This window comes from Leucopleurus acutus, assembly GCF_964270905.1.
Source record: "Leucopleurus acutus genome assembly, chromosome: 3".
NCBI classification, from domain to species: Eukaryota; Metazoa; Chordata; class Mammalia; order Artiodactyla; family Delphinidae; genus Leucopleurus; species Leucopleurus acutus.
The window spans coordinates 6,834,812-6,848,913 of record NC_139145.1 but is presented as its reverse complement, the minus strand read 5'-3'; the positions used below and the strand labels follow the sequence as shown (position 1 = coordinate 6,848,913).

The following is a 14,102-nucleotide window of genomic DNA, read 5'->3' as shown; positions in this document are numbered from 1 at the left end:
ACACAACACAGGCCATAGCTTGACCATACAATGACCTCCTCCATGACCAATCCCAAGGAGGACATTGTCCGTGGTTCTGAAACACAGCACTAACAAGGGCAAGGAAAGGGACAGGGACAAGTAGGGCCCTCATCCACCCGAGCTGACCACAGCCCACTCTTCGTCAAGAGCTCGTGGGTTCCAACAACCAATACCCCTCTCCTATCCCATGCCTAATGCAGGCTTGGCCTGAGGAGTCAGCAAAAAGATCATCTCCCATCTGGGAAAAAGAGGGAGAGGGATGACGAGATGCCTTTCCTGGCTCAGATTCTGTTTTGTGTCCCACATCCCATGGCCAGTGTCCTCAACCCCACGCTTCATTGTAGTAATGCCCTCTGGGGATTGGGCGCTGGTTAGGTGCTCTATTCATTCACTCATAAGTCACAGAAGTCCCCAACACCTCAAGAGGAAACAGGTCTCGTAAGAGAAGGAAAGCTCTTTGCCTGGGGTCACATGGCCAAGAAGTGACAGAACCAGGGTCGAACCCAGGTCTTATTGGATAACCAGCTCTTTCTCCTTGCTTTGACAAAACCATAACTTATCTACAGGGCACACAGTAGGGTAAGAAAAATGCCAGGCTTCCCCACTCCCAATATTTTATGGCTGATTTCTCTATAACCCGACTTGCTTCCTCTCTCACCCAAAAAACCATAGAGAAACTTTGGTGAGGGAAGATATCTGGGGAGACCGATGAGGGGGGACAGGCAGAGAAAGTCCGGAGGCTGGACGAGGACGTCCTTCATATGCAAATAGCTTCGTGTGGAGGTGGCCTTAATATTTTGATTCTCTCAGGATCTGGTCTCTTGTCTTGGGCCATTGCAAAGGGAAACAGAGACTGTCCCAGGTGTGATGGGGGAAGGAAGATGCCCACCAGCTGGCCATCCCCTTTGGCCTAGTCTAGAGATCTCCCGCCCCCTGTATCTGTCTCTCACTTTCTGTCTCCATCTCCGCCCCCGTCCCTGCAGTGATCCGTCCCTCGAAGCCCAATTTCACAGACTCTGTCTCAGTTTCTCTGTTGACTCCTGAGCTTTTTAAAGAGGGGGCCTCTCAATTTCTCTTCTTTGCTACCAGGCCTTCCTCCTACGCCGCCTGCCCCTTGATCCCTCTCCCAACCCCATTTATAACGTGGGAAATGTCCAGGGAGGGTGAAGTTGACTACCACGTGAAGGAACCCCCTCACCGTCCCCATCTCCATGAGCCACCCCCAGATTGGCCTTGGGGTTCTGGGTCGCAATCCCAGCTACCCTCTCGGGTGCCGGCTTCCCCCCCGCCCCGCTTCGCCGACCCCAGACCCCGCTCCTTCGGCGCCCTAAGACGAGCTGGGGGCGGGGCGGGGGGCGGAGCCCGCAACAAAGACTCGGAGCGAGCGAGGGGCGGGGGTGGGGCGGAATCCCAGCCGCCCGCGAGGCCGGGGAGGCGGCGGCATAGGGTCGCCCGGCCCGGCGGGCGGGGTAGCGCCTGGTGGCGGTCTCCGTGCCGAGGCGTCGCTAGGGCGGGCGGGGAACGGGACGCCGGGCCGGGGGCACGTCATGTGGCCGCTCACGGTCCCGCCGCCGCCGCCGCCGCCGCTGCCGCTGCCGCTGCTGCTGCTGCTGTGTTCAGGCCTCGCCGGACAGGTAGGGGCCCGGCAGGCAGGTGCGGGCGCAGAGGGCTCCAGAAGGGGCGGGGGCTCAGGGGGCCCCGCAGAAACGGGACTGGGGGCTCCATGAGCCCCCCGCGGCTGCGAGGGAGGGGGCGTCGCGGCGAGGGAGGGGCTGGGACGTCCACCCTGGCTTTGGGAACGGGAAGGGGAGCTTCAGATCCAGCCTCAGAAGTGGGATGGTTTGGGAGACAACCTGATCCCAGCTTCGGGGTTCTCAACCTCTCGGTGACCCGCAGCCCACACCCGCCATCTCGCTCGAGCTAAGTGGGGTCGTGGGGGGACTTCAGGGGGCCTTGTGTGTCGCTTATCCTTCACTTCCCCCATCATGGCAGGAGGTGCCCGGCTTTTATAGACCCCCACTCCTCGCCCGCACCCCCAAGGTGGGCAAGGGGGCGGGACTCACGTGTGAGTGACTGACGGGGACGTGTGTGAAGTGCTGGAGGGTGCTGGGTAAACGTGTGTGCCTGTGTGTCACAGCTGGGTGTGACTGAGAGTTTGCGTGTGTGGCTGTGCAGGTGTGCCCAACCGTGCATGACCTGGGGCATGATTGGGGGAGGGTGTTTGTACCTGAGGCAGAGTCTGTATGTGACAGTGGGAGGTTGTGACTTGGAGGGCCGCTGAGGAAGGCTTGTGAGCCTGAGACCGGGAGTTGTGTATCTGTGTGTGACCGGCTGTGTGACAGCAAGTGAGGACTGTATTAATCCCAGCGGTATGTGGGCAGCTGTGGCCGTGTATAAAGGACGGTGTGTGTCAGTGTCCCCATGACCCTGGCCCATCTGCCCGGGTGTTGTACAAAATGTGGGTGACCGGGTGTGTGGCTGTGTGGCAGCTTTGGGTAACCATGTGTCATTCTGTGCCTAAGTCACTCTAAAAGCGGATGTGCGGGGCAAGGGCTGTGTGTGCGAACGTGTACATCCGTGTGTGTGTGTTGGTGCCTTGCACACTACATGCTTTCACAGGAGCACGTCTCCCTCTCCATGGTACCTCATCTCTTGGGCAAGAGATGGGGACTTTTCAAAATGCGGGGGGGTGGTCCCAGCTTTCTAATGCTATTGGGAAACCTCCTTCCTCCTCCATCTTGGGGGTGGGAGCCCCCTAAGTTCTCCAAAATAATAAAATAATTATAATAACAGCTAACACTTATTAAGTGTTTATTATATGCTGGGCACTGTTTCAAGCACACCGAATGAACTAAGACATTTAATCCTCTGAGCGGCTTACCTTCATTTTACAGATGGTGGGGGCTGAGGCACAGAAAAGTTAGGTCACTTGCTTAAGCTCAGACAGCTTGGGAGTGGCAGAGCTAGGATCGAACCAAGGCAGTCCGGCTCCTTAGCCCACGCATTTACCCTCTTGTTAAATAGTCCACTCCATGGGTGTGAACAGTGCCTGTGTAAACACTAGGAGGGTTTCTGGGTAGAAGCTCAGAGGAAAAACAGTCCTGGCACCTTCTCTTTCCTGGCCAAGAGAAGAATCAGAACCTTGTACCCACCCTGAGGGAGGCTATTGGGAGGGATGGAGATCAGACTCTAGATAGAAAGGTTTCCAGGCTACAAGGAGACCTCGTGAGGTCCCCTCCCTCACTCCTCTGTTTCCCTATCTCAGGACCCACATACGGGCTGGGATGGGAAGTGTGCTCAGAGCCAAGCATCAGGCCACACACACTGGGTGCTCAACTGATATGTGAGCCCCAAAGAAGTAAAGAGAGTCAGCTGAGCGAGAGATGAGAGACCGAAAGAGGTATACACTTGAGAGAATGGTGCATAAAAATGCACCAGGAGTGAAGTTGAATTGGGTCTCCAAGGAGGATCCTTGGAGCCACTACCTGGGGATTTTCCTCCACCCCTGCCGGCCCCTAGGAAACTCTAGATACCCTGTTCGTTCTCCAAGATTGCCTAAGGGTGTGGGAGAGTGCAGTGAGAGGTGATGTTGGGTGACCCCAGAGGAGGGTGGGAGATGCTTGGGGGCAGGGCTAACATGAAGATGCACGAGAGCCATACCAGGCTCTTTAGGGGGTGGGACTAAACTGGGTTCAGTGGAGGTGGGGCTAAATGGCCGGTGGGGCGGAGCTAAGCTGGAGTAATCAGTTGGGGTGAGACTGGTAGGGTCCTGCCACCAACTACAGTGCCTCCAGGCGGCCATGGGCACTACAGTGTTGCGTGCCCCAGCTTGCCCACCCAGCCTGGCGCCCCAGGGAAGGAAGAGGTCTGGAGAATGGATGCTCTGTCCCATCTCCGTCCCCTCCATCACTTCCCAGAACCCCCTCCTCGGTCCTTGATGGGCCCTGGTCTCCACCAGGGGTCCTTTCTAGAAATCATTCATTTGTCCATTCATTCAGCAGATATGACGAAGCATTGGAGATATAGCCATGAGCCAAGTCATCAAATCCCTGCCCTCCTGGAGCTGACCTTGTTGCAGGAGAGACAGACAAGAATCGAATAAATATATAATACAATATCAACAGCTAAATCAATATATAATACAATGCAAGTGGCCTGAAGAATAATAAACAGGGCAAAGGGGATTAAAGTGTGATGGTGGTGCAGTGGGGGGCTATTTTAGCAGGTGTGGTAGAGGCGGTGTCTCTAAGAAGGTGGTATTTGAGGCGACACTTGAAGGAAGTGAGAGAAGGATGCCTTCTGTATCCAGGAGAGGAGAATTCAAAGCAGAAATAGCAAGTGCAAAGGCCCTGAAAGTGGGAACAAGCATGGTATGTTTGGGGAGCAGCAGAGAGGCTGGTGTGGCTGGATAGGTGTGAGTGAAGGGGGAGTTGGGGGGAGATGAGGCCAGGGAAACCAGGAGGGACTGACCAAGTGGGAACTTGTGGGCCGTGGACAGCAGTTTGGATTTGACCCTGAGAACAGGGGAGTAGGACCTGTCAGAGAAGTTGTCCATCCCTCCAGGGTCTGGAGCTACCAGAGAGCTTGACAGGTCCAAGGCCCACCATCTTACCCGTGGGAAAGATGGTCCCTTCCTGACCACTGGGGAGTCCTCCTTAAGATCTAGCTACAGGGCTTCCCTGGTGGCACAGTGGTTGAGAATCCGCCTGCCAATGCACGGGACACAGGTTCGAGCCCTGGTCCGGGAAGATCCCACATGCCGCGGAGCAACTAAGCCTGTGCGCCACATCTACTGAGCCTGCACTCTGCAGCCCGCAAGCCACAACTACTGAGCTTGCACACCACAACTACTGAAGCCTGTGAGCCTAGCGCCCGTGCTCCGCAACAAGAGAAGCCACCGCAATGAGAAGCCCGTGCACTGCAACGAAGCCCCGCTCGCCACAACTAGAGAAAGCCCACGCTTAGCAACGAAGACCCAATGCAGCCAAAAATAAATAAATAAAATAAATACATTTACAACAACAACAAAAAGATCTAGCTACATCTTTGGTACTATCTGGGTTTGGGGTCACCTCTTTCCTGGGGTCCCCACAGGATGGGACAAGAGGAGTAGCTCAGTTTACAATGCATGCCTCAGGACCTTTGCACTTTGCATTTCCTCTGCCTGGGACACTGATCCCCCAGGTAACTACTCAACTTCCTCCCTCTCTTTCTGCTTAAATGTCACCTCCTCTGAGAGGCCATCAAAAATAACCTCCCACTGCCACTTTCTGAGCTCTTACTCTGTGTTATTTTTCTTCATAGGCTTTGTCACTACATTTCCAGGATTTGTTTCTTCACCTATTGTCTGTCTTCCCTTAGAGGGGCAGCTCATCAGGGTCCAGTGGTCTCTGTTGTATCATCAATGCCTACAGCAGAGCCTGGCACATAGTAGGTTCTCAACAAATATCTGTTGAATGAATGGATGAATCCCCCTCCTCCTCCCACAGAATCTCTTTCTTTCTCAAACAGTGGAACTCTTGTGTCAAGGGAGGGTCGGGGGAACAACTCTCCCCTTGGGCTATCCCATACCCATTTCAAGTCAACCACAGCTCCTGGATCAGAGGCATCAGGAAAACCCATCTTCTTCATCTGTGCCTAAAATTCCACCATTGCAGGGCACCACTATTTGGGGTTAAGATGCTGTTTCCCCCAGGGCGCCTTTAGAAAATGTAAATGTCCCAGGTGGATGGAAGTAAAAGGAAATCTTGAGGACTCCCAGATAATAAGTGAACTGGACATTTTCTTCCTAAGGAATGGTGGTGTCGATGCTGAGCCGAAGATGAAGGAGCTGGGGCGACACCTAGTGGTAGAATGAGGTTTGTTCAGAGACTGTGTACGTCCCTGGGACTCTGGGGAAGACGTGTGGGCAGATGCCCCTGGGTATGTGTGTCAGCCAGGGTCCTGATCAGGGTGTGAAGCAAACGGGGCACTTGCCTTGGGTGCAAGATTGAAGGGAGCGCCCAAAGCCTCAGAGGCCAAGATAAATACTATTTTAATGCAATATTTTAAGAAACTCAAAATTAATGCAAAAGATCCATGATGAACAAAATATCAAAATTTAAATAAAGGCAGGAGCCACCTCTGCTCTTGCATGACTCACCTCACTGTAACTCTGGCCCTATAGGAGTGTGTCTGTAGCGTCCATGGGTGTGTGTGTGTGTATGTTTAGGGACATGTTTGTGGGTGTGTGGGCACAGTGACTCTGTGTCCATACAGGTTGACCATGTGGGCGTGTGTGGATTTCTCATAATCCCAGCAGTTGTTGTTGGCAATGACTCTGTGTCCCCAGAATTCAGTGTCAGTGCCTGGGAGGCAGTAACTTGCTCTTTTCATTTATTCATGTGTTCACGTATTCATTTAGAAAGCGTCCATTGTGAGCCTTCTGTGTTTTGAGCCTTCTACTGGACACCAAGGCTGGGTGGCTGCTGGAGCTCTCAAGGACTGGGATGGAAGATTTAACTTCTCTAAAGTTGAGCCTGGCTATGCTGGGGAGAAGGGAGTTGTGACAAGGGCAGGAGATTTTGTTCGCATTTTTCAGGAACTCTTGTCCAAGAACATTGACATATCTTTACTCCCAGAGCGGAAGCCTGGTATGTCTCACAACCTCATCCATGCAGAGCTCAGCCACAAATCAAGGAGAAACCAGAGGAACAGAGAGGAGTCAGAATAGGTTCCATGAAGTCTGTATGCAGAAACTGACTTGTGTTGCTTCTGGGAAACCCAGGAGGGTCTCAGTGCCTGTTAGCATCTAAGCCCTGCTTAACAGATGAGAAGACAGGGTGTCGCAGCGTGAGAAGAAAGAAACCAAGAGGCAAAGTCGGTTGAAGCGATTGAGTGAGATGGAAGATAGCTTCTTACCTTTTAGGTGCTGAGAGGATCCTGGTTGTTCCCAAGAAAAATACACGGGGAGCACATGATGAGCCAGATTCTTTCTAGTCCTAATTTCTCTAGTAATTCCTACGTGAATGACACCGAGCGAGGTACTGGGGAAGTGGAGGGGTGCGACACAGCCCACTGTGGAATCGTTCTCAGGGCCAAGTAAGGGTGTGTGTGTGTGTTTAAATAAAAGCGTTTTTAAAATTGTGTCAAAATACACAGAATATAAAATTTACCATCTTAACCATTTTTAAGTGTACAATTCAGTAGCATTAAGTACATTTGCATTGTGGTGCAAGCATTGCCACCATCCGTCTCCAGAACTCTTTTCATCTTGCGAAACTGAAATTCTACCCACTAAACAACAGCTCCCCATCCTCTACCCCCAGCCCCTGGCAATCTTCATTCTACTTTCTGTCTCTATGAATTTGACTCCTCTAGGGACCTCACATGGGTAGAATCAGGCAGTGTTTGTCTTTTTGGTTTATTTCACTGAGGATAATGTCCTCTAGGTTCATCCATGTTGTAGCAGGTGTCAGAATTTCCTTCCTTTTTAAGGCTGAATACTGTTTCATTGTATGGTTGGAACACATTTTGTTTATCCATTTATCCTTCAATAGACATTTAGGCTGCTTCCACCTTTGGCTATTGTGAATAATGCTGCTATGAGCATGAATGTGCTAATATCTCTTCAAGACCTTGCTTCTAACTCTTGGGTGTATACCCAGAGGTGGGTCTTCTGGATTGTATGATAATAATGTGTTTAACTTCCTGAGGAATATGCATACCATTTTCCATAGTGTCTGGACCGTTTTCCGCTCCCACCGACAGTGCACAAGGGTTCCATTTTCTCCACATCCTCACTAACACTTGTTAGTATTTGACTTTTTGATCCTAGCTCATCCTAAGGGGTGTAAGGTGGTTCTTCATCGTGGCTTTGATTTGCATTTTATTAAGAGTTAGCGATGCTGAGCATCTTTTCATGTGTTTATTGGCCATTTGTATATCTTCTTTGGAGAAATGTCTAGTCAAGTCCTTTGTTCCTTTTCAAAACTGGGATGTTTGCTTTTTTGTTGTTTAAATAGAAGGTTTTAAAGCCAGGAATGAGACATGGTTGGATTTGTGTGAGGGACAGATCCTTTGACTGAAACTAGAGTAGGGACAGTAAAGGTGTGAAGACAGAATTATTTCAGGAGCTAACAAGACCTGAGGCAAGTTGGTGACAGCCAGAGGCATAGTAGGACTGATATTTGGGGGAGGACGGGGGAATGTACCTGTCATTGTCTGGTGTCCAAGGTCCTCAGCCAGGACTACTGTCTCCTTTGGAATCTCCTCTTGGAATTCTGAAGCAGGCAGGAAAGCAGAGATGGCAAGAGAGAGAATTCCAGGGAGAATTCAACACCATTTCCAAACATTTGCTGTAACCGAGCAAAAAACTAAAAGCAGGCATAGGCTAGAAGATTAACACCACTTGTGTTCCAAGGGATGCAAAGCTGTGTATGTGCAGACGTAAATTCATGCCTTTCCTCTGTGTGAATGAAATACTGTGGAGACCAAGAAGGCAGAGTTGGTTGACAGAGACCACTTGGCTTCTTACAAAGGACAGTGAGTTTTGCTTGGTTTATGTTTTCTAGCTTTTCTACTGGAACTTCTTGCATTTTTACCTGCTGCACATCAAACAGAAATGACCCTTATGTTTTATACTTGATACCTTAATTCATATTTTTGAGTAAACTTCCTTCTTGACATAAAACATAGCTACAAAGAAGTATGCAAATCATAAAGGTGCAGCTTGATAAATTGTCTTGAAGTGACATAATGTACTAGGTCAAGAAACAGAACTTTGCAAGAATCCAGAAACCTCCTCATCCTCCTTCTAGTTGCCACCTGCCCCCTCAAGAGTAACAGCTAAGCTAATGTCTCTCACTATACACTGGTTTGACCTGCTTTGTAACTTAATGAAGTCATTAAGCATGTAGTTTTTGTGCCCAGCTTCTTTTGCTCCACATAATGTTTGTAAGATTCCTCCGTATTATTGTTTTGTGATTGAGTCTCTGTTTTTGTTGCTTTATGGTGTTCCGTTGTGTGGATATATCGCATGTGGTATATCCATTCTACTGTTGCTTGGCATTTGGGCTGGTGAAGTTTGTGGCTGACACAAAGTGTGCTGAAATAAACACTCTGACACGTGTCTTTAGTGAATGCTTGTTCACACTTCTGTTTGGTATATGTGTACAGTAGATTCTCTATTCGCAGTAATTATGTTCTATACAGAATTAGTGAATACTGAATTAGTGAATACTGAATCATCGTGGGGTTAGATTCTTGCAAGCTTCTGGTCACGACATTTTTGTTGACCAAAGAATATGCAACCTTCTTTTATGAATGTTTCTGTTTAAAAACACCTTATTTCATATACATTGTTGATTCATTGGCAACAAACTCACTGCCAAAGGCACTATAACTCATGCTTGAGTGAAACTTATCGACAAGTTGTATTTTCTCTGGAAGACATGTTACCACCTTCTTGCGCCTAGAGCACTAGACAGAACCTAGCGCTGTGCATGGGGCCTCTTAAAATAGCGAGATCACCAATAAAAGGCACGAGAATGTGAAAATTTTGGCACTAAGTAGACTGTGAAAAAGACACTTGATTACAGTTATGAGAGCTAAAACAAAAAGGCCAGAGCATGGCTGTGGTGGATCTCCATGGGGAACCTGTGTGTCAGTGACTCAAGTTTTTGCTACCCTGTGGACGTCCATGCATCACCACAAAAGCCCCATGAGAATTGACTCGGGGGTTACAAATAAATTGCAGTGAGTAGACGAGTTTGACACTATGGAACCCACAAATAGTGAGACTCAAGTGTATATACCGAGGAGTCGAATTGCTGAGTCATAGGGGAGGAATATATTGAACTTCAGGAGATAACTGCTGAACAGCCTTCGAAAGTTCCAAAGACTCTTCAAAGAGTTTACCAATTTACTCTCTCACTAGTAGTGTCTGGGCATTCGAGTTGCTCTGCATCATCATCAACACTTGGTGTTGTCTTTCTGTTTCACTTTAGACATTCTGATGGGTGTTTAGTGGTATCACATTTTGTATTTAATTTACATTTCCTGATGACTAATATTTAAATACCTTTTCACATGCTTATTGACCACTTGAGTATCCCCTTTTATGAAATGCCTGCTCAAGTCTTTTGCCCATTTCTCTATTAGGTTGTCTGCCTTTTTCTTATTAATTTGTAAGAACATGTGTTTTTATACATCCAAATTTTATATCTGTGTTTCTCTCTCTTTTACATAAATTAAAAATGAGGATATCAGTTATTTGTTGGACATAGGATTGCAAATATCTTCTCCTGCTATGTAGCTTGTCTTTTCATTCTCTTAGTGATGTCTTTGATAAATAGAATTTCTTAATTTGAATGTAGTTTAAGTAATAACTGTTTTTCCTTCAGGGTTAATGCTTGTTAGTGTCCTGTTTTAGAAATCTTTGCCTGCCTCAGAGTAATGAAGATATTCTTCTAGATTTACTTCTAAAAGATTTGTTATCTCTCCCATTTTGATGTAAGATCTACATGGAATTGATTTTTGTATGTGGCTTGAGGTAGGGATCAACATTTATTCTTTCCCCTTTGAATAGGGCCAAATGACCCAGGAACAGCCTCCAGACTCTGGAGCCTGACTGTCTGGGATAGATTCCTGGGGGGCTGGGAAAAGTTTCTTAGCATCTCTGTGCCACTATTTCCTCATTAAAAAAAATGGAATTTAACCCAATCTACTTCACAGTGGTATTCTGAGGGTTAAATGAGTTATTACATGTACATTGTTGCAGATGGTGCCGAGCTCATAAGTACTCAATAAACCTTAGCAACTATTGTTATTGTTTCTGAGAGTTATGAACTTTTTTCCTCCTGATAATTTTCAGGTCAGGGAAAAAAAATTTCTTTTCATGGCACCTGGCCTTAGTGTGTTCAGGTTGCTATAATAGAATACCATAGACCAGGTGGCTTACAAACAACAGAAATCTATTTCTCACAGTTCTGGATTTAGGGAAGTCCAGGACCAAAGTGAAAGTGCTGTCAGGTTTGGTGTCTGGTGAGGACCAGTTTCTTGGTGTCTTCTCACTGTGTTCTCATATGATGGAAGGGAGAGGGAGCTCTCTGGGGGGGGGTCTCTGTATAAGGGCACTAATCCCATACATGAGGGCTCCACCCTCTTGAACTAATCACCTGCCAGAGACTTCATCTCCAAATACTATCACACTGGGGATTAGCTTTCAACATATGAATTGGGGGAGGGATACAGGCATTCAATCTGTAGCACTCCCCAACACGATGTTTAGAGTAATGATGGGGACAGTGAGAAGGGGATTCTTTCTGGAGATATTTCTACATCAATTTCAGCTGGCATTGGTGATAATTTGAATGGAGTAGGGAAAGAGAAGGAAGGTGAGAGGGGCACTATCTGTAGTTTCTAACTGTGGGTATATTTGGTCCAGGACCAGGGTGAGGCAAGCAAGAAATCTAGGGTGCAAAATTTAAGGAAGGACTCATTCTCATGTCAGTGCAGGGCTCCTGGGGGGCGGGAACTTGCAGGGAAAGTTTAGGTATATTCCTCCTTTTAAACAGTTTTATTGAGATATAATTTATATACCATTAAATCCACCTGTTTAAGTGTGCTACTCAATGACTTTTAGTAAATTTGCAGAGTTGTACAAACATCACCCCAATCCAGTTTTAGAACATTTCCATCACTCGCAAAAAATCCCTCATGCCGGGGGCTTCCCTGGTGGCGCAGTGGTTGAGAGTCCGCCTGCAGGGGATACGGGTTCGTGCCCCGGTCCGGGAAGATCCCACGTGCCGCGGAGCGGCTGGGCCCGTGAGCCCTGGCCGCTGAGCCTGCGCGTCCGGAGCCTGTGCTCCGCAACGGGAGAGGCCACAACAGTGAGAGGCCCGCGTACCGCAAAAAAAAAAAAAAAAAAAAAAGATCCCTCATGCCATCCCCACCCCATCCCCAGTTCCAGGCAATCACTAATCTAATTTCTGTCTCTATATATTTGCTTTCTCTGGACATTTTGTGTAAACTACTCATACAAAGTGTGGCCTTTTGTGTCTGACTTCTTTCACTTAGGAAAATATTTGTGAGGTTCATCCATGCTGTAGCATGTATCAGTAGCTCGTTCCTTTTTATCGTTGAACGACATTCCATTGTAGGCATGTACCACCGTTTGTTTATCCATTCACCAGTTGATGAGCATGTGAATTGTTTCATTCATTGGGAACAATGCTGTTATGAACATTCACATGCAAGTCTTTCCATGGACATATGCTTTAATTTCTCTTGGGTAGATGGAATTGTTGCGTCTTATGGTAAATTTCAGTTTACATTTTAAGAAACTGCCAAATTGTTTCTTAAAGTAGTTGCAGCATTTTATGTTCCCACTAGAAAGCGGTTTAAGTTTCTCCACTTCATCACCGATACTTGGTACTGCCTGTCTTTTTTTTTTTTTTTTTTTTTTGCGGCACGTGGGCCTCTCACTGTTGTGGCCCCTCCCGCTGCGGAGCACAGGCTCCGGACGCGCAGGCTCAGCGGCCATGGCTCACGGGCCCAGCCGCTCCGCGGCATGTGGGATCTTCCCGGACCGGGGCACGAACCCGTGTGCTCTGCATAGGCAGGCGGACTCTCAACCACTGCGCCACCAGGGAAGCCCTTGCCTTTTGATTGAGGTTGTTCTGGCGGGTGTCATGTGCTATTAGTCCTGTGAAACACACAAGTGGAGATGTCCAAGAGGCAGATGGGCATAGGGGTTTGAGCTCTAGATGGAGATCTGGGCTGCAGAAATGCTTTTGGGAGACTCAGCTGTAGATTCATTTAGTCAGTCAATAAACAATTTCTGAGCACCTACTATGTGCCAGTCACTGTGCTAAGCCCTAGGGATGAGGCTGTAAAAAACACAGACATGTAGGAGCCCTTGTGGAACTGAAAGTCTAGTGGAAGAGACAAACCATAAACAAATAAAAGTACAATATAATGTCACATGGTGATAAATGTTGTTCAACAAAATAGAGCAGAGTAGGGGACGGGGGCAGAGGGGTTGCTGTTGTAGATGAGGTGGCCAGGGGATGTCTTTCAGGATACAGTAGCCAAATCGCTCAGAGTCCAATCAGGGAAACAAACCAGTCTAGGTGTTTCAAAGAGGAAATTTAATATAGAGAATTGGTTAAGTGTGAGATGGAAGAGTTGAGAAGCCAAACTGATGGGATGATCAGGGATAAACCACAGCACAAAGCTACTGGAGGCACATGACAAAAGGGTAGTGTGATGAAGTGTGATGAAGAAAAGTTTCTTGTGTGGGAGCTGGGATCATAGGATCATGGAGTAGGTATGGCTGCCGTCAGAATACACACCCCCACCCTAAGCAGAAAGAGAGAGAAGAAATACCCTGGCCTCTCCCTTCCTCCCCACTCTCCAGTCTCCCTCCAGTGCCTCTCATTGGGTGAGACTAATAGGAAGCCAGTGTGCCAGGGAACCTGGGAAGTGTAGTTTTCTGGAGAAGGGTAGGGCATTGCTCTGACTTGCACAATGATAGCGCAGAAATATAAATGAAGTAAAGGAACAATCCGCATGTGTATCTGTGGTAATAGTGCTCTGGGTAGAGCAGACAGCAAGTGCAAAGGTCCTGAGGTGGGAGTGTGCCAAATGGAACCAAAACCCTACATGTGAGTGTGATGATGGTCCAGGCACAGTATACAGAATGACAGTGGCTAGGGACCCAGGGCAAAGCCGTGGGAGACATTTAGGGATAAGGCAGGAGACAGGATAGTGCAGCCTTTAAGTCAAGGGACAAATGACTTTCAAGAAGGAGGGAATGATTCATGAAGACTTACCTGCGAGAGTGACTAAATGAGGGCTTGTGTGAGACTGCGGGACCAGCAAATCGCAAGGTCACTGGTGCCGTTAGTGAGAGGAGTTTTGGAAGCATACAGGAGGTGGGAGGTAAGGAAGCAGAGACAGCAAGTGCAGATGTGAGTGTAGACCACTCCTTGGAGGAGTTTGGCTGGGAGGAGGCAGGGCAGTTTCCTGCATCACCAATGGTGAGAGAGTGAGAGAGTCTCATTGGGTTCCAGATTATCTAAACAGGAAGGGCTTGGAGC

At 48.3% G+C, this 14,102-nt stretch overlaps 1 protein-coding gene across 1 annotated transcript in view; it reads left to right on the top strand.

The window, feature by feature from the left end:
* Window positions 1-1,568: 1,568 nt before the first annotated feature.
* OLFM2 (olfactomedin 2) overlaps window positions 1,569-14,102 on the top strand; it is a gene marked incomplete at its 5' end in the record, with an annotated part of 62,084 nt that continues 49,550 nt past the window's right edge. Inside the window, one exon of the mRNA XM_082837086.1 lies at window positions 1,569-1,655. Coding sequence (XP_082693212.1) covers window positions 1,569-1,655 — 87 coding nt within the window. The remainder of the gene's footprint in view (window positions 1,656-14,102) is intronic.